The sequence below is a fragment of the Aphelocoma coerulescens genome, chromosome 28 (genome assembly GCF_041296385.1).
Source record: "Aphelocoma coerulescens isolate FSJ_1873_10779 chromosome 28, UR_Acoe_1.0, whole genome shotgun sequence".
NCBI classification, from domain to species: domain Eukaryota; kingdom Metazoa; phylum Chordata; class Aves; order Passeriformes; family Corvidae; genus Aphelocoma; species Aphelocoma coerulescens.
Genome location: NC_091041.1, coordinates 2,336,465 through 2,359,247, shown reverse-complemented (window position 1 = coordinate 2,359,247; position 22,783 = coordinate 2,336,465). Strand labels below are relative to the sequence as shown.

The 22,783-nt window shown below is 59.5% G+C and overlaps 1 protein-coding gene across 5 annotated transcripts; it reads left to right on the top strand.

Annotated features, from left to right (window-relative positions):
- Window positions 1–207: 207 nt before the first annotated feature.
- On the top strand, window positions 208–22,053 carry ATP8B3 (ATPase phospholipid transporting 8B3). 5 transcript variants are annotated; one of them, XM_068997115.1, is made up of 28 exons: window positions 208–271; window positions 4,230–4,304; window positions 4,808–4,899; window positions 5,505–5,618; window positions 6,571–6,669; window positions 7,079–7,140; window positions 7,710–7,782; window positions 7,908–7,978; window positions 8,440–8,522; window positions 9,007–9,165; window positions 9,619–9,707; window positions 10,292–10,485; window positions 11,161–11,369; window positions 12,675–12,709; window positions 13,066–13,222; window positions 13,914–14,102; window positions 14,541–14,653; window positions 15,030–15,194; window positions 15,491–15,602; window positions 15,851–15,926; window positions 16,338–16,476; window positions 16,902–17,169; window positions 17,644–17,867; window positions 18,425–18,508; window positions 18,891–19,130; window positions 19,331–19,469; window positions 19,717–19,847; window positions 20,644–22,053. In XM_068997115.1, the coding sequence occupies exons 2-28, from the start codon at window positions 4,250–4,252 to the stop codon at window positions 20,866–20,868; spliced, it is 3,597 nt and encodes a 1,198-aa protein (XP_068853216.1). In that variant the 5' UTR covers window positions 208–271; window positions 4,230–4,249; the 3' UTR covers window positions 20,869–22,053. The 5 variants fall into 5 exon arrangements, with proteins under 5 accessions (XP_068853216.1, XP_068853215.1, XP_068853213.1 ...); XM_068997114.1 differs by lacking the exon at window positions 208–271 and having other exon boundaries at window positions 3,953–4,304; window positions 15,074–15,194; window positions 15,882–15,926; XM_068997112.1 differs by lacking the exon at window positions 208–271 and having other exon boundaries at window positions 3,953–4,304.
- The last annotated feature ends 730 nt before the right edge of the window (window positions 22,054–22,783 follow it).

The window sequence follows — 22,783 nt, the reverse complement described above, 5'->3', positions numbered from 1 at the left end:
CTGACCGTGTCACCGCGTGCCGGAGCCCGGACAGATCGCACGGGAACGGCTCCTGCAGCAGCAGCCGGACAAATCCGGGCAGGGGAGCGCAGCGGGGGCGCCCGGCCGCGGGCAGGGATGGGCAGGAGGGGAGGCGGGCAGGTCCCCGCGGAGGTGTGGCATGGGCTGTCCCCGCGGTCCCGCGTGGGGCAGGACGGGTGGCAGCAGTCCCGCTCGCGGAGGTGGCAGGAGCTCGGCGCTGCCCGGGGTTGTCGCTGGGCATCGGTGCAAGGTACGGGGACCCCGGGCGCAGCGTGGCACGGTGACAGCCACCCACCCCGGCTGGGACAGCGGGGGCTGCGGGGGGACATGGCTGGCGGGTCCCGTGGGGTGTCCGGGGAGCTGCATCTCCCCCCGGGAGGAGCGGGGTGCCAGGGCAGCCCCTCGGCCGATGGTGCCCCGGGATGCCGGGCACGGAGGGGCGTTTGGGGATGGCGGAGCCGCCTTTTCACCTGCAACCGCATCAAAGCAGCTGGAAAATAGGGCGAGGGGAGGGAAACTCATGGCTCGGGCACGTCCTGGGAGCTGGGGAAATAACCCTCGAGAGGCTTTAATGATCCACCCGGCCGGAGCGCGGGGGCGTTTCCGGCGTGCCGGGGACGGGAGGTGACACCCACCCACCCGCTCAGCCCGTCCTGGGCCGCTGTCACTGTCGCCTGTCGTGATGGGTGACACGGGCTGGCCCGGGGGCGATGCCGGAGCGGGGTTGGCGCTGGAGGCGTCCCCGGGGTGGCTCTGGCTGGGGTCCCACTGGGACACTGGGATCAGGGAAACAACAGCAGCACTCACGGGGAGGGTGACGGGACCGAGTGCCAGCCCCGGGAGGGGGACAAGGGTCAGGCTGGTCCTGTCCCCGCCGGTTTTCGCCCGGGAAGGAGCAGGAGGGTACAGAGGTGACCGGGAACTCCCAGCTGTGGGCACTGCCTGTGCCGGACCTGCCGGGCGCTCCCCGGGAACGCGGCACTCCCGCACCGACTCCTGCTCTGAGCGAGAGCTCGGCGCTGATCCGGTGATTTCAGGAACAAAACCTCCACAGAATTCCCGTGGCAGCGGTCGGGTCAGCCAGGGACATAAATCTCCGCGTGTTTCACCACCCTGGGCCAAATCCTCGTGGCGCCGTGCCCGGTCCTCCTTAAACCTGACTTTTGTTCAGCCATGCGAACCTCCAATAGCCCAGAACGGCATTTTTGGGGTGAGAAAGCCCTGCTTTGGGGCTTCTCAGCAGCCGGCAGCACCACGGAGATGCTTTACAGCTGGAGACCTCAGGGATGGGACGTTCCCTGCGGGGCAGGGCAGGGGCCAGCTGGCTCATCCCAGGTGTTGATTTGGGGACATCCCGTGAGTTAAGAACTCACTTCTGAGGTGTGGGGCTGTGGTCACAGGATGTCCTGTGCCTTTGGCCATCGCTAACCCTCCCTGGCCCCCCAGGGAGCTCCGGGCTGGGGCCGGAGCAGGGTTTGGCTGTCCAGGCTGTCCACCCGTGTGACTGGGGCTGGCAGGGAGCCCTGGCACCCACTCCCAGCCTGTTCCCGCCTCCCCAAAGTGCACTTTTTATCTCTAATTACTGAGGCGATGAGTGAGCTTCGTTGAGAGCTTTCTTGGAACTGAGATTTCTTGGATACCTCCTCGAAAATATTTTTCCAGTGCTTTGAATCACCTTTTTTTCCCCCCTTTCCCCCTGCTCCAGGCCCTGGCAAGAGGCAGCATTCCTGGCTGCCTTTGCAGGGCGCTGAGCCCTGTGGAGTGTCCTGCCTGTGCCAGCTGCAGGTGCTTGACAAGCCATGTTTTGTTTGGCACCGACTGGGAGCAGGGATGCTCTGGAGCTGCCACGGGGAGCACGGCTGGGGGGAGTGGTGATCCTGGCTGGGCACAGCGGGGCTCAGGGATGCCAGGCGTGGTGGGGACAGGATGGATCAGCAGCTTCAGGCCTGATCCTGAGCGTGGTGGGGACCAGGATCACCACAAATAAAGGCAGGAATTCCAGCGTGTTGGTGAGGCTCAGGGCAGGGTCCAGCCCTGACGTCGCAAGTCTGGAAGCAGCAAGCCCGGGAAAGCACCTTGGCATTTCTCAGTGTCAGCCTCGCCTCAAATATCAGTGTCCTGGAGAGAGGAGTGAGGGCAGAAGATGCTTTGAGCCCCTGATCAGGGCCCTGAGGGCACAACCGGGGGTTACTGGCCCTGAGCAGCCACACTGGGACCCCCCCACCCATCACCCTGGGCTCGGGGAGCTCAGCCAGGGCTCAGTTCTAGACCAAGCCCCCGAAGGTGGGTCTGGCTCTGGCTTGGCCACAATCCTGGGCCTTGCTGTGGGCCCTTGGCCTTGGAGGTGTCTTGTCCCAATGGATGGGCTGTGCCTCACCTCGGCCTTTGTCCCCTTTGGAATCCTGACGCTGGACTCCCAAGCTTGAATCGGGACCTCTGGAGCTTGACTGAGGCTGAGGCTCAGGGCTCATCCTGGCTGCCAGCCCTGGCCCTGCCCTGACTGCCCTCACTTGGGGCCTTAGAAGCGGTGGGGTTGGGTTGGGAGGGACCTTAGAGCTCATCCCATCCACCTTCCACTGTCCCAAGCCCCGTCCAGCCTGGCCTTGGACACTGCCAGGGATGGGATCAGGGCAGGGATTGTCACCTCCAGCAGTCAAAGCAAGGGGCTCTGCCTGGCTTCGAGGGCTGTGAGTAGGTGACTCAGTTTCCTCCATTCTGGGTACCCTGAGGTCTCCTCTTGGATGTTCCCTATGGAGCAGCTGCCTCCACAGAGCCTGTATCCCTTGGCCTGTTTATGGTCTCTGAGGGATACCCCACATCCCTATCCCAGGGGAGCCCATCCCTCAGTTAGGAGGAGAGAGGGCGATGTGCCTGCCAGGAGCAGGAGATGGAGGGGTTTGGTGTCCCCCCGTTGTCCCTCTGCAATCAGATCCAGCCCTGTCTGTCTGCAGGGAGAGGTGTCCCCAGCTGGCAGCACCCTGGGGCAAGGACACAGGTGGGGGCACAGCAGGGAGGGAGGTGGGAGATTTGCATTTCTCTGAGTCAAATCCTACTTTGCCTAAATTAAGCGGGGGCAGCCAGTCTGGGCACCGAGGGGCTCCCGTGGGCTTTCTGTATGGAAGAGATCTCATCTCTCCAGGGATCCACCTGCTCTTCCTGCTCCCTCTTACCTGTGGGACAGATGGTAGCAGGAGCTTTGGGATGTAGCACGAGCATCCCACCACCCCCACAGCAGCTCCCTGAAACCCTTCCTTCCTCCTCAGCCGTGCTGTGAAAACAAAGAAAGCAACATTTGGATCCCAAATTTTCCCAGAGCAGCTGGGGCTGCCCCTGGATCCCTGGCAGTGCCCAGGCCCAGGCTGGACATTGGGGCTTGGAGCAGCCTGGGACAGTGGGAGGTGTCCCTGCCATGCCACTGGATGGAATGGGATGAGCTTTAAGGTTCCTTCCAACCCAAACCATTCCTTGATTCTGGGATTGTGTGCTGAGCTCATTTAGGATCCAAGCACAGTGACAGCACCAAGTCCTTGGTGGTAAAGAAGGATTTTGTGGATCAAAGCTTTTTTCAAGCTCTTTGCTGCAGGGGCTGAGCTGCTGTTGGTGTTTGGGGTCTCTTTCACCTGGAATGAGGATGGATGCCCAGCCAGTGGCATCTGTGGTGAGTTGGGATGAACCAATACCCACGAGGAGCAAGAGAGAAGTTGAGACTTTGGGTAAAAGAATGGAAAAAGTGATCAAAGAAGTGAGATAAGAAATAACGGCAGGGGCTGACTTCTGGTGGGATTATTTAATAATAAGGTAATTAATGCTTTATCCCTCACTGGCTCCTTTCATGTGAGGATCACAAAGCACTTCACAAACATTAATTAATCTTCCCCACCATCCCTGCAGGAAGGTCACAGAGCCACCGAGCGTGAGGGAAATCTTGTCATTGATGGAGCTGCTGCTCTCCCGGCACGATGGGAGCTCGAGTGGGATGGCAGGACAGGGAGAGCTCCAATTCCTCACCAATGACTGAAAATGATTTCCCATAACTTCCCCAGAGGGCAAAAATTGTCACAGGCAGCCAGGATGGGCGAAGGCTGCTTGGGAGAATGTCCCTCCGATGGGGTGTCCTGCCCTGGAGCCTTGGGAAGCTGGAGCATCCCAGTGGGATCACGCTGTCACCGCTCAGTGTTTCAAATGTCTGTGGTTGTCCTTGTCCCCAGGTCCTGGCAGTGGTGCCAGCATGGCTGAGCAGGACCCAGCCACAGGCTGCCCACGTGGGAAGCAGCAGCTGCCAGGTCAGTGTGCACTGGGTGTGGTTTGGGGGATTTCCCTGGTTTCAGACAGCTGATGAGGAAGCCGAATGTGGGGCACGGGGGAAGAAGAAGATCTGGGGTGAGGATGAGCTGGGGGCAGGTGTTGGGAACAGCGCTGGGATGTTCCCAGCTCGGCAGGGTCTGCACTGGGACGGCACAAACGGAACTGGGAGAGGAATGACCGTGACCAGAACAGGCTGGGGGCTCATCCTGCACGTGGCCTGAGCCCAAGGAGTGACCCTGAGGCTCGGGGGGGTGCGGGCAGAGCTCCTGCAGCTCTGGAATGTTCTGGTCTCCTGCTCTCTCTGTCCCCTGTCACTGACCATGAGACCCAGCCCCGTCCCAGCTGTGCCTGCAGCTCTCAAGGTCCCTGTGCCCTTGGAAGGCCACGCCAGCAGTGACCATCGCAGGTCCTTGTGCCCAGGGGGGCCGAGGGCAGGGCCTGGCTGCCATGGGAACTGCTGGATGCCCACTTGCTTTTCCAGCTTTCACCTGGGAGGTGAGGGCCAACGACCACGGCTACCACAGGCAGTTCAAGAAGAAATTTGCCTTCTGCCTGAGCAAGAGGAAATATTCGGTGAGCCAGGAGGGGCCTGGGCTTCCCTTCCCCAGCCCCTCACCCCGGAGCCAGTGGTGGCTGTGGGGGCACGGCAGAGATGCTCCAGAGGGGGGGAGAGTCACACACACAATCCCCAGGGAGGAGAAGCGCTGCTCCCTCCCTGCCTGGGGCCCCCCAGAGCTGTCAGAGAAGGAGCAGAGCTGTGGGAAGTGTTTTAGGCTGGTGGTCTAATCAAGAGAAAGATTTTTCAAAATGTGTTGAGGCAGCAAAACCAGATTATTTTTTTTTGCTGCTAAATACCATGGAGGTCAGTTAGCTGGGGCTCAGGTCACAGAATCACAGAATATCCTGAGCTGGAATGCACCCACAAGGACCCAAGAGCCCAACTCTTGTTCCCCACATGGGGAGCAAACCCACAAGCGAATGATTTTGTTCTCAATTTTACACAGCCCTTGGACCTGATAAATCCCTCTTTTCCCTTATGGCTTTGATAATTCTTTTGAGGCATCTCTTGTGCTGCGAAAAATCCTAAAACCACCAGAATGTTTTGGCACTTGCAGAGCAGGTCCCTGATTTCCCATGGCTGACCCTGGCAGTGGCTGTGACTCCCCTCTCCTCCGCAGGGCAATGCCATCAGGACAGCCAAGTACAACCTCCTCACCTTCCTGCCCCTCAACCTCTACGAGCAGTTCCACCGCATGGCCAATGTCTACTTCGTCTTCGTCATCCTCCTCCAGGTGGGGTGGCCACCACGGGAACACTGAGTGTGAGCCAGGGGTTTGCCCAAGGAGGCTTCTCTGGAGTTCAGAGAAGTCAGGCTAAAAGGTTTCCCAGGATGTGGCTTTTCCGTGGTGTTCGGGGTCTTTCAGGAGCTCAGAGGGGTTTAACCTGTGTTAGGTGTGGTTGCTTTAAATTAAAGCCTCCCAGCATCAGGAGCACGTGGAGCTGCTGGAGCCACTCCAGAGGAGGCCATGGAGATGCCCCAAGGGCTGGAGCCCCTCTGCTCTGGAGCCAGGCTGGGAGAGCTGGGGGTGCTCACCTGGAGAGGAGAAGGCTCCAGGGAGAGCTCAGAGCCCCTTGCAGGGCCTAAAGGGGCTCCAGGAGAGCTGCAGAGGGACTGGGGACAAGGCCTGGAGGGACAGGACCCAGGGAATGGCTTCCCAGTGCCAGAGGGCAGGGCTGGATGGGATCTTGGGAAGGAATTGTTCCCTGGCAGGGTGGGCAGGCCCTGGCACAGGGTGCCCAGAGCAGCTGGGGCTGCCCCTGGATCCCTGGCAGTGTCCAAGGCCAGGCTGGACATTGGGGCTTGGAGCAGCCTGGGACAGTGGGAGATGTCCCTGCCCATGGCAGGGGTGGCACTGGACGGGCTTTGAGATCCCTCCCAACCCAAACCATTCCATGATTCTATCAAATGGGTTTGGTTTGCCACGTAGGCGAAGTCACACTGGCCACACCAAAACAGAAATTCATCCCTCCAAATGCAGAGGCCCAGGAGCATTTCACACCTCAAGAAGAGGTGGAAGCCCAGCAGAACAGGCGTCTGTAGCAGAGGTGTTGATTTGATGATTCTGAGATGGGTTCCGGCCACCCTTGGGCGCTGGCTGGGGAGCAAGGGCATCACTCAGTCCCCTCAAGTGTCCCAAGGTGGGGTAGGACTTGTGTCAGTGGTGTAAAATTCTCCTTCTCTAGACCTTCCCTGAGATCTCCACGCTGCCCTGGTACACTCTGCTGTTCCCCCTGAGCTGCCTTCTCATCATCCGGGGGCTGCGAGACCTCATCGATGACATTGTGAGTGAGGGGGGTGGCCCTGGGTGACACGGCAGGAAGGGGCCCTTTGCTGTGAGCTGAACTTTGGAGCTCAGGAGCTGCTGTCACCCATCAGCCCTGAGCTATCACCTACCCCACCACATCCACTTTTCTTTTAGTTTCCCTTGGGAAAAATGTGGCTGCTTTCCTTGGGGTCTAAACCTCCACTTCTGCCATCTTTAACACCTTGGCCACTGGCTGTAGTGCCGGGTTGGTCCCCAGAAATACCTGGGGGGGAATTCAGCCTCTTTATTCATCAGAACACATCTCCCCGTGGCTCAGAACGCAGGTCTGGGGCTGAGGAGGGAGGTTGGTGCTGTTAAGTTGTTTTTGTGGGACAGGACAGCCTGGCATGGCCCATCCTTGGCCTCTCTGTCTCTCCTCCGTGCAGGGTCGTCACCAGAGTGACAGGAACATCAACAGCAGGCCGTGTGAAATCCTGGCAGGGACGAGGTGAGGGGCTTTGGGAAGCTCTGGCCGTATTTTCCACACCTTTGTGGAACGATGGAGCAGCTGAAGTGCTGAGAATCCTTGAGCAGCTGAGAAGGGGTTTGGTGGGACTGTCCCAGGCTCTGCAAACTCCCATCACCTCCCAAAATGTGCCACAGGTCCTCCTGGAGGATTGGTGACATTCCAGTCACGGGCAGCAGGATTACAAAAGGCCCAGTTTGCTGTGGTGTGCCGGGGGAGGCTTTCCTTGGCCACGGAATTCCTCCGGGGCATCAAATCCAACCCATGGGGCCGTGTCCCTGCTCAGCACTGGGCCAGGGAAGGATGAGCTTTTCCCACCTGTGGCCAGGGTGCCGAAAGTCCCTGTCACCTGTAGGTACAGGGACATGGATGTGGCACACGGGTCCTGTGCCACCCTCGGTGCTCAGCCCTCTGGAGGTCACCACGGTGGCACAGCGATCTGGAGGCCCAGATCCTACAGGAATTTGGGACAGACACGGGCTGAAACACCCCCAGCCCCCACTCCCACTGCTCTGCAGGGACAAAAAGTTGTCCCCTGAATCCCCCTGCAGCTTCCACTGGCAGAAGTGGCGCGACATCTGCGTTGGGGACATCGTCCGGCTGCGCAAGGACAGCGTCGTCCCGGTGAGCGGTGCCCGGAGCTGGTGGTGCCCAGGGCTGGCTGTGCCCGGAGCTGGCTGTGCCCCGGGCAGGGCTTGGTGACCAGGGGCTCATCCAGGTGCTGTCTGCCCCCTTTTTTGCTCCTCAAGGCTGACCTGCTCCTGCTGCGCAGCTCCGAGCCCAGCAGCCTGTGCTATGTGGAGACTGCCGACATTGATGGGTGAGGACAGGGACAGGGACCCCTCTGGCTGTGGGGGGACAGGGGCAGAGGCCGGAGACCCTGCTCTTGGGGACCCCCCAGCGCTGGGAGGGTTCAGCAGAAACCACAGGATGTGGGAGATCCTCCAAAACCCAAACCTGCAGACAGCCCAGAAATGGGGATTTGAGCCCCAGATTTTGAAAATGGGAGTCCAAAAGCTCTGGTGAGGCTTCCACAGAGCACCTGGCAACCTCCAGCCAGAGGCTCCATCTCCCAGCCCATCCTCCTGTGCAGGGTGATTTAATGGCAGGGCCCTTGGGCCAGGGCTCTTCCTGCGCCAGTGCTCCGTGTGTGGCACCACAGGTCCCTCCCTGGCATTCCACTGCCACCACTCGTGCGACCACCTGGTAATTCATGGCTATGAACAGCTCTGTCACCCCACGGGGTTGTTTTATTTCCCCTTCCCTGGCTCTTGCTCACAGGGAAACAAACCTGAAGTTCAGACAGGCCCTGCTGGTCACCCACCAGGAGCTGGGCAGCGAGGAGAGCATGGCTGCCTTCGATGGTGAGTCCGCTGGGTGGGGGGGATGTGGCCAATGCCACTGGGAGGGGATGGATTCACCTTGGGAATTCTCTGATCCCCTGTCGCCATCAGCCCAACAAGAGCCTGGCAGCCCAAGGCCTCGTGTGGAGGCACTGCCCATCTCTGCCACGATGGATCCACCAGGGTTGGGCACCTTCCCCCTGCCCTGGAGCTGGATTTTCCCGCTGGAACCACGCCCTGGTTCCCAAACCTGAGCTCAGACCCTGCTGCTCCTGCACAGGGTGCGGAACTCCCTTCTCCAAAGCCTCGGGGATGAGGGGGGTTGTGTTTGTACCTTCTCCAGTGAGCTTCCTACACTGACCAACCTCCCAGTGCCTCCTTAACCTGAGCCACCCAAATCCCACCCTGAATCTCCCGAGAGGCCCCACTTTGGGGGGGGACGGACACGTGGGGCTGAGAGGGGGGGAGGAAGGCTCTCTCTCGCCCCTGCCCTTCGCCGTGCCAGGGCGAGTGACGTGCGAGGAGCCCAACAGCCGCATGCACACCTTCACGGGCACCCTGCGGTGGCAGGGCCGCGCCCACGCCCTGGACATCGACCGGCTCCTGCTGCGGGGCTGCCGCGTCCGCAACACCGCGCTCTGCTACGGCCTGGTGCTCTACGCAGGCGAGTGTCCCTGCCCGGGCGGGAAGGGCAGGAATTGCCTGGCATCGCGGGGGTTTTAAGCTGCCCAAGCTGTTCCCAGCTGGCACAAGGTGGTGGAGGAGCTGCCACGGTGTGTTCCTGATGGTGGTGGGGTCGCTGGTGGGAGGTGAGGTGGTGCCAAACCTCTCCTCAGCCCAGGTTATCTGCCAGCTGCACCTCGACCCGGATCCAACCCATCCAGGGCAGCTCAGGGCTGGGCTGTGGGGAGCTGTGGGGAGAGGGAGGGTGAGATCTGCTGTGAGAATCATGTTTTGGAGCGTGCAGCCACGGCTCGATGGACGCTGATGGAGGGAGGGGCTCCTCTGGACTCTTCAGGGGAGGGGAGGTGTCGTTATGGAGGGGAGCAGCCTCACTGAGCTGCAGCTGAGCCTTCTGGGGACTTGCATTTTTACTTTGGAAATGTTTCTTGCCCAGGGTTTGATTCCAAAATTATGAGGAACTGTGGAAAGATCAAGAGGAAGAAGACCAAGCTGGACCACATGATGGACCGGCTGGTGGTCATGGTGGGTGTGGTGCAAACACCTCTGCCCAGCTCCTGGGGTGGCTCACAGGGCTCCTCATGAGAGGCCTCCTGCTTGGGTGGTGCTGATTTTCTTCATCCCACAATATTTGGCCCAAAATACCTTGGGTTTAACGTGTTCAGAGAATCAGAGAATCCCAGAGCGGTTTGGTTTGAAAGGGACCTCAAAGCCCATCCAGTGCCACCCCTGCCATGGGCAGGGACACCTCCCACTGTCCCAGGCTGCTCCAAGCCCCAATGTCCAGCCTGGCCTTGGGCACTGCCAGGGATCCAGGGGCAGCCCCAGCTGCTCTGGGCACCCTGTGCCAGGGCCTGCCCACCCTCCCAGGGAACAATTCCTGCCCAATCTCCCATCCAGCCCTGCCCTCTGGCACTGGGAAGCCATTCCCTGGGTCCTGTCCCTCCATGCCTTGTTCCCAGTCCCTCTGCAGCTCTCCTGGAGCCCCTTTAGGCCCTGCAAGGGGGCTCTAAATTCTCTTTGGAGCCTTCTAGAGAAGAGTCTGGTGGGCTCTGTGATCCTGGGACTTTCTCATCTTGGGACCTTCTCATCTTGGCTTCCCACCCCAGATCTTTCTGGTGCTGTTATTGACATCCCTGGGCCTCGCTGTCGCCTCTGGGTTCTGGGCCAGGACATTCCAGGAGAAGCACAGCTACCTGGCTGCCCTCTACAAGCACACAACCCCTGCCCAGCAAGCCTTCCTCAACTTCTGGGGCTTCACCATCCTCCTGAGCATCATCATTCCCATGTCCATGTACATAACGTAAGGACCACGGAGCTTGGAAGGGATCAGGGCTCAGCACCCACCCCCTCACCTGGAACTGGGGTCATGGCCCCAAAATGGGGCTGCACCGAAGGTCAGGGTGTGGCCAAGGTCATTCCCAGGTGCTCTCTTAGCTGGGAGAGGGGAGGGATGGATGGGGTGTGTATCCTACAAACACCGAGGATGTGCTCTGAGATCTTCCCAGGGGAAAAGCAGAGCAGGGATCCAAGCCCTGTGCTGGTGTTGGGCATCGTGGGCAGGCTGAGGATGGCTCTGAGGAAGGTGCTGCTCCCCAGGAGATATCTGGGATATTCCTGTGCTTCCTGTGGACAGCAGCAGGGTGGGGAGGAGAAAGACACAGCTGCTCTGTGCAGGCAACAATCACAATTTGTGTTGGAAAAAGCTGTTTCCAAACTTTTGGGCCCTTCACTGGACCTCCAGGTCTGTGAATTTGGTCACCAAGGGCCAGAATTCCAGACAGGACCCAGTGGGTGATGAGCCTTTTGGAAGCCTGGCCACAAGCAATGAAAACCCTCTGGCCCCCCCAAGCCCAGAGCAGTAGGATCAAGGTGGGGAGCTCCTCCTGCCTCTTCTTCCTGTGCCAGGTGCCCAGTGCCCCTGGGCTGGGAGGAACACCACCTCCTTCTCCTTGTTTTCTCCTCCTGGATTCCTTAGGCTTGAATTCATCTACCTGCTGAACAGCTGTTTTATTAACTGGGATCTGGAGATGTATTACGGTGCCAAGGACATTCCAGCCGAGGCCAGGAGCACCAGCCTCAGCGACCAGCTGGGCCAGGTCGAGTACATCTTCTCGGACAAGACGGGCACCCTGACACAGAACATCATGAGCTTCAAGAAATGCTGCGTCAATGGGACCATCTATGGTAACCTGGGCTGGGATAAGTTTGTAGAGGATCAGCTGAACCTGGAGCTGGTTCTTTCCACTCCTCCTGGCTTGCCAGGGTGCTTGGGACACGTGGATTGGTGTTGGTGGTGCAGGTGGTGCTGTAGGAATTCTCCTTCTCCTCATCCCCCACGTTTTTGGGGCTTTGCCACCCCTGAGGTCCCTCTGGCCTGGTGTTCCCAGCACACAGAGCCAGGGCACGGTCCTGGCCTCCAGCATGGGAGAGGTTTGGTGGCCCAAACTCAGCTGAGATCAGCAAAGTTTTCCCTGATAAAAAAGGGAGCCTGGGGCAGGACCCTGGGGCAGCTGCACCACGCACGGTGGGGGTGAGCTGGATCCCACCTGGAATCCTGAGCTGATGCTGGCCCAGGCAGGGGAGTAACGGGAGAGGGGCCAGGGGAGCCCGTGGATTTCTGTTTCCTCTTAAGGTCTCGTAGAGAAGGAGGAGCTGTTGATTTTCTTCTTTGCGTCGTTTTCTGGGGAATCTCCAGCTCGGTTTCCAAATCTGGGAAACTTTGGGGCTTTCAGGTGACCTGTGGAGGAGGCGAGGAACTTAACATTGTTTAATTAGAGTGAACATATGTAATTGCTCTTTGCTTTTTTGGGGTTGGGGTTTTTTTATTTGTCTGTTTGGGGTTTTTTGTTTTTTTTTTTTTACATTTTTTTTACATTTAAAAAAACTGTTATTTTTAATGATTCTGCTTGATTTTCCCCATAAAATCTTGAAAATTGCCAAGTCCTTCCTCTTCTCCTTGCTGTACTTGCTCCAGCTCTTGGCTCACTTTGGGAGCTGTCATGATGCTTAATTAGTGAAACTCAACGAGCAGGGCAGGCCCAAGCTTTAGCATGGAGCTCTGTTTGCCTGAGATAAGCATCATGTGCTTGAGACAAATGGACAGTGGTAAAAGCAAAAAGGAGGGCCAAAAAAACCTCACAAAGCTTTTAAGCAGGAACAAACCAAATTTTCCCTGCCTGGTGCAGCGCATTCCACCTCTGTGGAGCAGCCTCACCCTAATCCCAGCAAGTCTTTGGCCAAATGCAGAATCTCCCAGGAAATGGAGGTGAAAGTAGCCCTGAATTTTTAACATTAAAATCATGGTGAAAATCTGAACAAAAAGCCAAAAAAGTGAGGCCTGGGTATCCCAGCGGGGTCTGACACTGAGGAGATGCTGAATTGGTGACTTTCGGCCATTTTTTTGGCCAGCAGGAGCAGGAGTCCCTCCAGAGAAGCTGCTCCAAGCCCCCTGCCAGCCCTCTATTAACTGGGTTGGTTTTATTTTGGCAGGTCCAGGCACAGGCCACGAGAACAAACAGCCACCGGTGCGTAAGTCCCCCCTCCCACATGCCACGGGGCCGTCACTGGTGGCCCAGCCTGGTGCTGAGGAGCTCAGCTGGCTCCCAGAGGGGTCCAGGCTCTCAGAGGGGCCTGCCGAGTTTGCCCCTCCTCAGCTGCCATTAAGGATGGGGGAACCGGGGTTATAAAGTAATGCAGTTCTGATTTTTTGGGTTTTTTCGTTCCCACCCCCTTGGCGTGGGCAGTGCAGAGCTGGGCTCAGCCTCTGCCCTGGGTCTGTGCCAGCAGAGTGCCACTGTGTCCCATCCCCGGTGCTCCTGAGGACACAGAGCCCCGTGCTCAGTCCCACCGGGTTCCTGCATCCTGCCTGTTCCTCTTGCAGGGCTCGGGGCTGAGCTGGGAGCACCCCGGCGAGCAGAAGTCGGATGTTTGCGATGTGGCGCTGCTGGAAGCCGCCCAGAGGGACGATGACCCGGTGCTGAGGGAGTTCCTGAGGCTGCTGGCCCTCTGCCACACCGTCATGGTGGAGGACAGGGGCGGTGGGTTGAGGTGCCGGGAGCGGGGCCGAGCTGCTCCTCGGGGCAGTGGGGCTGTGGTGGGGTTTGGCAGCACCCAGCAAAGCTCAGCTGTGGGAAGCAGCGGGTGTGAGAGCCCAGGCGTGGCTCGTGCCGCTGCCCCTGTGTCGTGGATTTGTGTTCGGGGCTGTTTTAAAGCTCATGGGTGGCAATAGAAGCACCAGGGGGATAATCCTGTCTGGGACAAGGAGCAAAAGGGGTCATAGAATCCCAGAATGGTTTGGGCTTGAAGGCACCTTAAAGCTCATCCAGTGCCACCCCTGCCATGGCAGGGACACCTCCCACTGTCCCAGGCTGCTCCAAGCCCCAGTGTCCAGCCTGGCCTTGGGCACTGCCAGGGATCCAGGGGCAGCCCCAGCTGCTCTGGGCACCCTGTGCCAGGGCCTGCCCACCCTCCCAGGGAACAATTCCTGATTCCCAAGATCCCATCCAGCCCTGCCCTCTGGCACTGGGAAGCCATTCCCTGTGTCCTGTCACCCCAGGCCCTTGCCCCAGGTCTCTCTCCAGATGAAACAAGCAGCACTGAGTTTCCCCAGCCTGGTAGCTCAGGCTTCAGGGTGTCACAGCTGCTGCTGGGCAAGAACGGGGTGTTTCAGCTGTCCCAGTGTGGTTTGGCTGGGAATCCCTGTGTGCAATCCCTACCCCTCTCCTGCAGACCAGCTGGTTTACCAGGCAGCTTCCCCAGATGAGGAGGCGCTGGTGTTGGCAGCCAAGAACTTGGGCTACGTCTTCCTGGCCCGGACACAGGACACCATCACCATCAGGGAGCTGGGCAGCACCAGGACGTACGAGGTGCTGGCCATGCTGGACTTCAACAGCGACCGCAAGAGGATGTCTGTGCTGGGTGAGTGACGGGGGCTGTCTCAGGGGGACCTCCAGGGTCCCTTCCGTGCTCAGCCCTATAAGGGATGGCACCGGGATGGCTGCAGGTGGCCACAACTGGCACCGGGCTCCTAAGGGTCATCCTGGTCATGCCTGTGGATTTGCTCACCCTTGGTGAAGGCAGCCAAAGAAGGGTTTGAGCAGCCAAGAGAGAGGGGGTAAACGCAGGGCTCAGAGGAGTTGTGTGAGGAGCTGACAGTCCCTGAGGCCTGGTCCTGCCCAGTGGTGGTGCAGATCTGGGATATTCCTGTGCTTCCCATGGCCACAGATGGAAAAGCACCAGCGAGCCCTGTGGTGCCTTCTGGGGGTCAACACGGGCCAGTGTGGCCTCTGTGCAGGGGCAGTGATGAATGGGAGCCATCTCTGAGGGGACCTAAGGTGTCCTTCCCCTCCCTGCCAGTGCGAGACCCCCAGGGCACCATCCGGCTCTACACCAAGGGTGCCGACACCGTCATCCTGGACAGGCTGCGGAGGCGGGGGCCCAACGAGACCCTCACCGAGAGGGCGCTGGATGTGAGTCCCACACCAGCCCGGGGTGACAGGACCGCTCTCCCTCCTGCTGGCTTTGGGCTGGGTGTCCTGCAGTGCCCTGCTGCTCTTCCTCCCTCTGCATTAGGGATTTGGGTTCTGCCTTCTGCCCTAGGAGCCCCACCTGCATATGGGACAGGGGGTAAGAGGGCATGGAATCCACCTTCGGTGTTCTGCGTGGACCAGCTGCATCCGAGGATGCTCATGGGGATGCTCTAGGATGGGGGGAGTCAGAGCCCAGAGAGAGACGCCCAGGACCTGGAGTGTCTCTGGCTCTGCCCATGCCCCGCCTGGGGTGATCCCTGGTCCTGTGAGAGTGATCCTGGGGAGGGAGGAGAGTCCTGATGTCTCCTCCCTGCAGCGCTTTGCAGAGGAGACGCTGAGGACGCTGTGCGTGGCCAGCAGGGAGGTGAGCGAGGCCGAGTTCCGCGCCTGGAGCCGGAGGCACCGCGAGGCCACGGTGCTGCTGCAGGACTGCGCGCGGGAGCTGGACAGGCTCTACGAGGAGATGGAGCAGAACCTGCAGGTGCGATGGGGCTGGGGTCAGGAGGAGCTCTCTGTGCTCCAGAGGGCAAGCACGTGGGGTTTGGCTCTCCAGGATGAGGTGTGAGTGTCCAACCCAATGCCCATTCCCTGGGTGGGAGGACAGGAGGAGTTTTCCCCCAGGGTGACTTTGTGACGTGCCAGCGGACACCGGGGTGTGAAGCTGTAGCTGTCAAGTTGTGTCTACCCCCAGCAAGGGCTGCTGGTTGGATCCAGGGGTGATTCCCACCCCCGTATCCTGCCCTGCCCCATGCCATGACACCCCATCACCCCCTCCAGCTGCTCGGGGCCACGGCCATCGAGGACAAGCTGCAAGACGGAGTCCCCGAGACCATCCAGCTGCTGAAACTGGGCAACATCAAAGTGTGGGTGCTGACAGGAGACAAACAAGGTCAGTGGGGGCACCCCTAGACCCCCCAACACATTTCAGCTTCTCCCCTAACCAGGACCAGAGAGGAGAAGGGCCGCTGGGAGTGGGCAGGAACTGGTTCTGCTGCTCCCTTTACTCTCCAGTAGCAGCAGGGGAAACTGAGGCAGGGGAAGCAGCTGCTGCCCACCAAGGGCTCTTGGAGCCAAGGGCTGGGGGCTGCCCTGGGCTGGGGGGCAGCACCATAGCCCATTGACAGCTGGGTGTTGCAGAGACTGCAGTGAACATCGGCTACGCCTGCAGGCTGCTGACAGACGACATGGAGATCCTGGAGGAGAAGGAGGTCAGGTGAGGAATTGTCACCTCCTGGCTCAGGACAGCGCTGCCCCTACTGAGGACACCCGAGGGCAGAGGGGCCAGGGCAGGGTGGGCAGAGCTCAGCTCAGCCAGAGGTGCTTCTCCTTCCCTGTGCCAGCCTGGATGTTCATGGTCCTCATCTGATGCTTTTCCAGGCCTCCCCACCTGTTTCTGCCCCCCACGCTCTTCCTTGGCAGGCTTTGACCAGAAAGGGTTTCAGATTCTCTCCAGCCTCTAAACCAGGCTGATTTCTGTTATCAGCGAGCCTCCTCTTTGTCCCCTCTGTTCCCACCACAGTCCCATCTCCCTGGCTTTGAGTTTTGAGATGACCAAGCCCACTGTGGGTCTCACCAGCATTCCCAGTGTCCCCAGCTCACGTCCAACCCCCGCTTCCTCCCACAGTGAGATCCTCCAGCTTTACTGGGAGAGCAACAACAACCTCAGTGGCAGTGGGGACGCCCCGTGCAGCCGCCACCTCTCCCAGCAGCGCCCAGAGGCTCCGTGCCACCAGAGAGCCATCATCATCAGCGGGGACTTCCTGGTAAGGTGGCACCTGGATGTTGTTCTCTGCTCCCTGCCTGATGGTTGTTCCCACCCTGGCGGTATCAAAGTCCTGGGTGGCACCAGCACGTGTAGGACGTGGCGCTCCTCCTGCTGAAAGGTGGGAAAAGCCCATTTGGGGCTGGGGAACAAAGGGTGGAGAGGAGAACAACCTTGCACTGACCATTTGGTGTTGGGGGCTTTGACCAAAGCTGCCCAGTGTTCTGGGGTGACGTGGGCTGGGTGACACAAGCTCTTGTGGTCATACTGGGACATGCTGGGCTCATACTGGGTCACAGCACCTGCTCTGTGGTGAACGTGGAGAAAATCAGAGGCACTCTTTCGGAGCATTCAAGAGCATTGTTGAGGAGCTGAGGGCTCTGAGGGCTATGGGTGAGGTCCCAACCACGTGTGCTCTCCCCCAAGGACAAAATCCTCCACACGGGAGAGGTGCTGAAGGAGAAGAAGGGGTGGCCATGGCGGTGGCTGTGCTGTGACAGGGCTGAGGCCTCGCAGGACCAGGGAGGTCTGGTGGAGAAGGCCTTTGTAGAGCTGGCCACCAGCTGCCAGGCCATGATCTGCTGCAGGGTGACCCCCAAGCAGAAAGCCCTGATGGTGCAGCTGGTGAAGAAGCACAAGAAGGCCGTCACCTTGGCCATCGGGGACGGGGCCAACGATGTCAACATGATCAAAAGTGAGGCTTGGGGAGGGGGGTTTGGGGTCCATTTGGTGTGTCCCACTGGTGCTGGTGCTGCCCCGTTTGTCATCTCCACCACCTCAGCCTCCCCTTTGGGGTGAGGAGCTGGGAGGGGAAGCCCCAAACCTGTTCCCCACATTGCTGTGCTGGGAGGGGAGCGAGAGGCACAGGACAGGGACCAGCCCCAGACAAGTGCAGGGTGGCCTGCATGCTTTTGGCATCTGGGATGAACCTTGATGAACCTTCAAACCCCAACGTGGGCAGCTGGCAGAGCCGTCCCTGCCCCTCCCAGCAGCCTTGACATGCAGCTGTGCTCTTGGCACACCACGCCTGGAATATCCAGGACATGGGATAGAGGGGGATGGTTCCCTTTGCCTGTCACTCCTGGATTCACATTCCTGGGGACAACCCACGGGGAAATCAAGCCCCCAGCTCGCCCCAAACCTCCCGACGTGCGTTTGCCACCCGCAGCCGCGGACATCGGGGTGGGCATCAGCGGGCTGGAGGGGCTGCAGGCCGTGCAGTGCAGCGACTACGCCCTGGCCCAGTTCTCCTTCCTGCAGCGCCTGCTGCTCGTCCACGGCCGCTGGAATTACCTGCGCATCTGCAAGTTCCTCCGCTACTTCTTCTACAAGACCTTCGCTGGCCTCCTGGCCCAGGTGTGGTTCGCTTTCCACAGCGGATTCACAGCTCAGGTGAGGGCTGCAGGGGTCACATCCATCCCGTGGAGGTCTCTACACCAGAGTTACAACTCCCCCTGCAGGGATCGTGCCTGGGACTGCCTGCAGGACACGTGTCCACATCACCACCTCAGTCCCCTTTTCTCCCTTGCCAAGTCCAGTTTCTTGGGGTTGCCTGGCTGAGGCACAGCTGGTTATCTGCACCAGTTATCTGCTTGTCACCTGGCTGAATTGGGAAAAGCACCCTGGGGAAATTCAGGGTCTCCTTGTAAGCTGCAGTTCAGCCTTGGACAGATGCAGGATCCCACGTGCATTAAGCTGGTTTCCTCCACAATGGGAGCTTTGATCCCAAGGGCCATCATCAAGTGTGACTTGACCAGCAGCGTGGGGGGCTCCAGCCCCCATCTCTGTCTGCAGCATGGCCCTACAGACAGTGTGGGGCTGATGCAGGGGATGGGGCAAGTCCATGGGGATTTCCATGTTTGGATCTGAGTGTCCTGGGGCCTGGGCATCCTTTGTGAGTCTTTCCAAAAGCACCTCTGAGCTCACAGCTTCTCCCTGTTCCCTTCTAGCCTCTCTATGAGGGCTGGTTCCTTGCACTCTACAACATTTTCTACACTGCCTACCCCGTGCTGTCCGTGGGCCTTTTGGAGCAGGTACGGCTTCACCGGGCTCACCCAGCCCCATGCCACCCTCGGCAGGTGGGAATCAGCCTGGCAGTCCCTGCACCCATCTGCACAGCCCTTGGTGCCAGGACACAAAGGCACAATTGGCAGCTCGGTGGGCATTTGGAGCTCACCCTCAGTCCTGGGGTACCTGTCCCCCATCACCCCAGAGCCATTGGGCAGAGGGACCCGCACTGCGTGTGTCCATCTCTACTGCTGTCCCAGAGGGTGTGTGGGGTGGGGTGGCCCCATCCTGCTCCCCCCGTCCCTGCACCCTCTCTGGGATGCTCTCCCTCCCCTAATCCCTGCATCCCGTGTGGGATTCTCTCCCTCTCCCAATCCCTGCATCCCCTCTGGGATGCTCTCCTGGCAGGACGTGAGTGCCAAGAAGAGCCTGGAGTTCCCTGAGCTCTACACGGTCGGGCAGCAGGACGAGCTCTTCAATTACCGCGTTTTTGGTGTCACCCTCCTGCACGGGGTGGGCACCTCCCTCATCAGCTTCTACGTCGCCTTCTGGGCCTTTGAAGACCGCGTTGGCACCAAGGCTGTGGGTGACTATGAGTCCTTCTCTGTCACAGTGGCCCTGTCAGCCTTGCTGTCGGTCCTTGTGGAGGTGAGCACTGATCTGCTCTTCCTCATCCTGCCCCACAGCTGATCTTTAGGGTCCCTGGGTTCTGGCACTATCCCCCAGTGGCTTTATGGCTGGGGGTTGATCTCCCTGGGCTGGAGGAGGAATTTGGGAACAGCAGCTGAATGGACAAGGGTCACCATGGCCCTCATAGGACTCTGCCTGCTCTGCCCTTGTCCCCACAGATCATCCTGGACACTAAGTACTGGACAGTGTTGTCCTTCCTGATGGTCACAGCCAGCCTGCTCCTCTACTGCCTCTTCTCCTTCCTGACCCAAAGTGTTGATGCCTTCAGGATAGCCCCTGCCATCTTCCGCTTCCCAGGTGAGGTACCCCGGGGATCCTTCCCTTCCCTGCCCGTGGTGCTAGGAGCTGTTTCCCACGCTGTAGATCATCTCCTCGTTGCCACTTCTCGATCTGCTGTCTTGACTTTGAACTCCAATTTAGATGCCATCTCCTCTTTAGAGCCCCCAGCACCTTCCCAGGTGGGGGCCTGTCCCCCAGCACTTGTTCCCTCTGCCCCCTCCCCCTTCCCCGCCCAAACATCACCCCCAGCTCCCTGTGTTGACAGATGCCAGCTGGAATGCCCTGACTGACCCCTATGTCCTGCTCGTGGTCCTGCTGTCCCTGGTGGTCAACACCCTCCCCTCGCTCACTGTCCACGCCTTCCGTGCCACCCTGGGCAGAGCCACCACCCAGCAGGTGAGGCCTGGGGGGCACCGACAGGGGCGGGTCCTGCTTCCCACCGGTGTCGGTGTCTGGGACTGGTGATGGCAAGGGCAGGTTCTCCAGGGGTGTAGTGCTGGGACATGTCGCCTCTCCTTGATGGCCCCACTCATGGTGGTGCTCCATGACACTGGCACCCAGCTCTGATTCCAGGGGCTCTCCCCAAATTGTTCCATGGCCCAGCAGGGGGGCCTGGGCCAAGAGACCCGATTCAGGTCTTGGAGAGGGTCTGCCTTTGGCTGAAGTAAGAGTTGTCCTCCAGGAGGACAGGGTCTGGGGTCTGGTGCAGGTCCCGGTGCCACCCCAGCCTTGGTGGAGCTCAACCATCAGGGTTGTGGGTTCAAAAGAGTCCCAGGCGGAAGCTAGGGTTGGGATTGTGCTCCAGAGCTCTGGGAGCTTTGCAGACCCCTGGGAGAGTCCCCACATTCCTCATCCCACCATGGAAAATGAAGTCATGGTGGAGCTGGGATCCAAACCCTATCCTGCTGGAGGGTGTCCCTGTGTGTCCCACCTCGGGGTGAGGGCTTGCCTGGAGTTGTCCACAGCCTGTGTGGGAGCAGGGGTTGACACTGTGCTCCAGAGCTCCCTGAGCTTTGCAGATCCCCGGGAAAATCCCCACGTCTCTCACCCCCATGGAAAATCAGCTCACTGCAGAGCTGAGAGCCAAACCGGCTCCTGGTGGAGGTGCCCCTACGCTCCCTTCCTGTCCCCCCTTGGGGTGAGGTCTCTCCTGGCACGTGTCCCCAGCCCTGATGTCCCCTTGTCCTTGCAGAAGATCCACCTGAAGGCCAAGCGGGATCCCGAGCCCTCGGTGGAGCTGCGATCCCACGTCCCCCGCGGCTCCCTCCGCCGCCGCTCCAGCTACGCCTTCTCGCACCAGGAGGGCTACGCCGGCCTCATCACCCGCGGGGACAGCCTGCGAGCCCGGGCCACCGCCGGCACCGCCCCGGCTGCCCTGCGCCCCGAGGAGACCCTGGCCGTGTCCTCCCTGCCCTGAGCTGCCCCTCGGTGTAGCATCCCCGGCCATCAGCCTGCCACCCCGCTGGGACAGGGCAGGGCCAGCGGGGCACACACCTGGCTGCTCCCCTCCTTTCAGGGGCCACCTTTAATCGTATTTGGTGGTTTTGCAGCCCCCGCGGTCGCAGAGGGGCTGGCCCAGCCTGGGGGAGCTGCTGCTGCAGGCGCTGAGCCCTGGGCTCAGTGTCCCCCCCAGTGTCCCCTGCAGTGGCTGCGTGGCCTTTGCCACTGCCCGCTGCCACCAGGATTGTCCCCTCACCCTGTGCCCCCCCTGGCTGGCAGCCCAGCCCCCTTCCCTCTGCTGAGCCCTCGGAGCCAGAGCTTCCCCCTGTGAGAGGCTCATCCCACCCCAGGCTGGACCCACAGAAGCAATGCTGCTGACCCAGGCTCATTAACCCACCTGTGAATTAATTAAATGCCCCGATGGAGAGCAGCGGTGGGGCTGGGTGGGGGTGCAGCCCCTCACCCCTGCTCATTCCCACCCACAGGGACTGAGCTGCAGTGGCTGCACGAAGAACCTTGTTTTGTGTTCTCCACCAGGGGCTGGTTTTGGTCCTGTGGCTTTTCTGTCACAGAACAGGTCCCAGAATCCCAGAATCCCAGAGTGGTTTGGGTGGGAAAGGACCTTAAAGCTCAACTCATGCCACCCTCTGCCATGGGCAGGGTCACCTCCACCAGCCCAGGTGGCTCAGGCTCGAGCAGTGTAACTTTAAAATGTCCCCTAACTTCTGGAGGGGCAGTCAGGTGTGATTGATTGATTGATTGATTGATTGATCACCTGCAGGTTCCTCTTCTCCAGCCAGACCAGCCTGGCTCCTGCAGCCCCTCCTTGTCACTCCCCACCGCTCCCACCTCCTGCCTTTGCTGTCCCTGCACCAGGGCCAGGTGTCCTCTCTGTGCCTTGCCCCATCTCCACATGGCTCCCCCAGGCCTGGTGTCCCCGCCTTTGGGGACAGCTTATGGCCACAGGCTCTGCAAAGCCCCAAAAAGCACTTCTGGGGGGAATGTGGATAAGTTCTGCCTGGTGGGCACAGGGGCTAAGTCCCACAGAGCCAGGGCCACCAGCACGGGCTGCTGGAGAAGTTGTGTGTGAACAACTGACTGGTGACTGGGTCACCCTTTTATTTGGATTTGGTTTTTAATTAAAAGGACTTTTTAGCTCTTCTCTCCTCTCCTGGAAATCTCTGCTACACCACGAAGGGTGAAAGAGGCACAGGAAAGTCCCGTGGTGCCTTGGTCTGTGCCAGCAGTGCTCGTGCAGTGGCAAAAGGCACAGTAGGACAAGAAATTTGGGCAAAATGATACACAATTAAATCATCCACGGGTACTTGGCCCTGCCTGCAGCACACGTGATTCGATGGGTTTGTTTTACAAGTGCTTTGGCCTCATCTGCACCGGGTTTGTGGGAATTAAAGTGTTTCCCTTGGGCTCTGGCCAGAAGGGCCTGGATGGTGCCAAGAAATAAAAATCTTTCCTCTGGGAAAGCTCTCACTGCTGCAACTGCCAGGTGGAAAATGGGGAGAAACTTTCCCCAGCTTCCTGGGCATGATCCCCGAATCTCCCAGGCCGGGTCTGGGAGAGGAGCGAGGTGGTGAAGGGGGCACGGGGAGGGAACTGAGCCCCTCACCACCGCAGGACACCACACACGCCAGGGTGAATGACTAGAAAATAATTTATTGAAGAAACAGAAAGCTGCAGAAATTACAACACAGTCATGACCAGTAGAGGATGAACAAATAGAGATTAATTTTTTTCTCTCTTTTAAAACCTGTTGACAGGCTGGAGTTAAGTTTCCTGATAACTTCCCCTGCATGAGTCATTGCAAAGAACAAGGAACAAACTCCAGAGCACACAGCACAGTTTGGATAAAGTGCCTGACACATAAGACTCTTTTT

Coding starts and splice junctions, on each gene's coding strand:
- ATP8B3 (XM_068997112.1), top strand. CDS start 4,127: ATGGGGTGTCCTGCCCTGGAGCCTTGGGAAGCTGGAGCATCCCAGTGG. Junction 7,979..8,439: donor GAGACTGCCGACATTGATGG/GTGAGGACAGGG, acceptor TCTTGCTCACAG/GGAAACAAACCTGAAGTTCA. Junction 8,523..9,006: donor GAGCATGGCTGCCTTCGATG/GTGAGTCCGCTG, acceptor TCGCCGTGCCAG/GGCGAGTGACGTGCGAGGAG.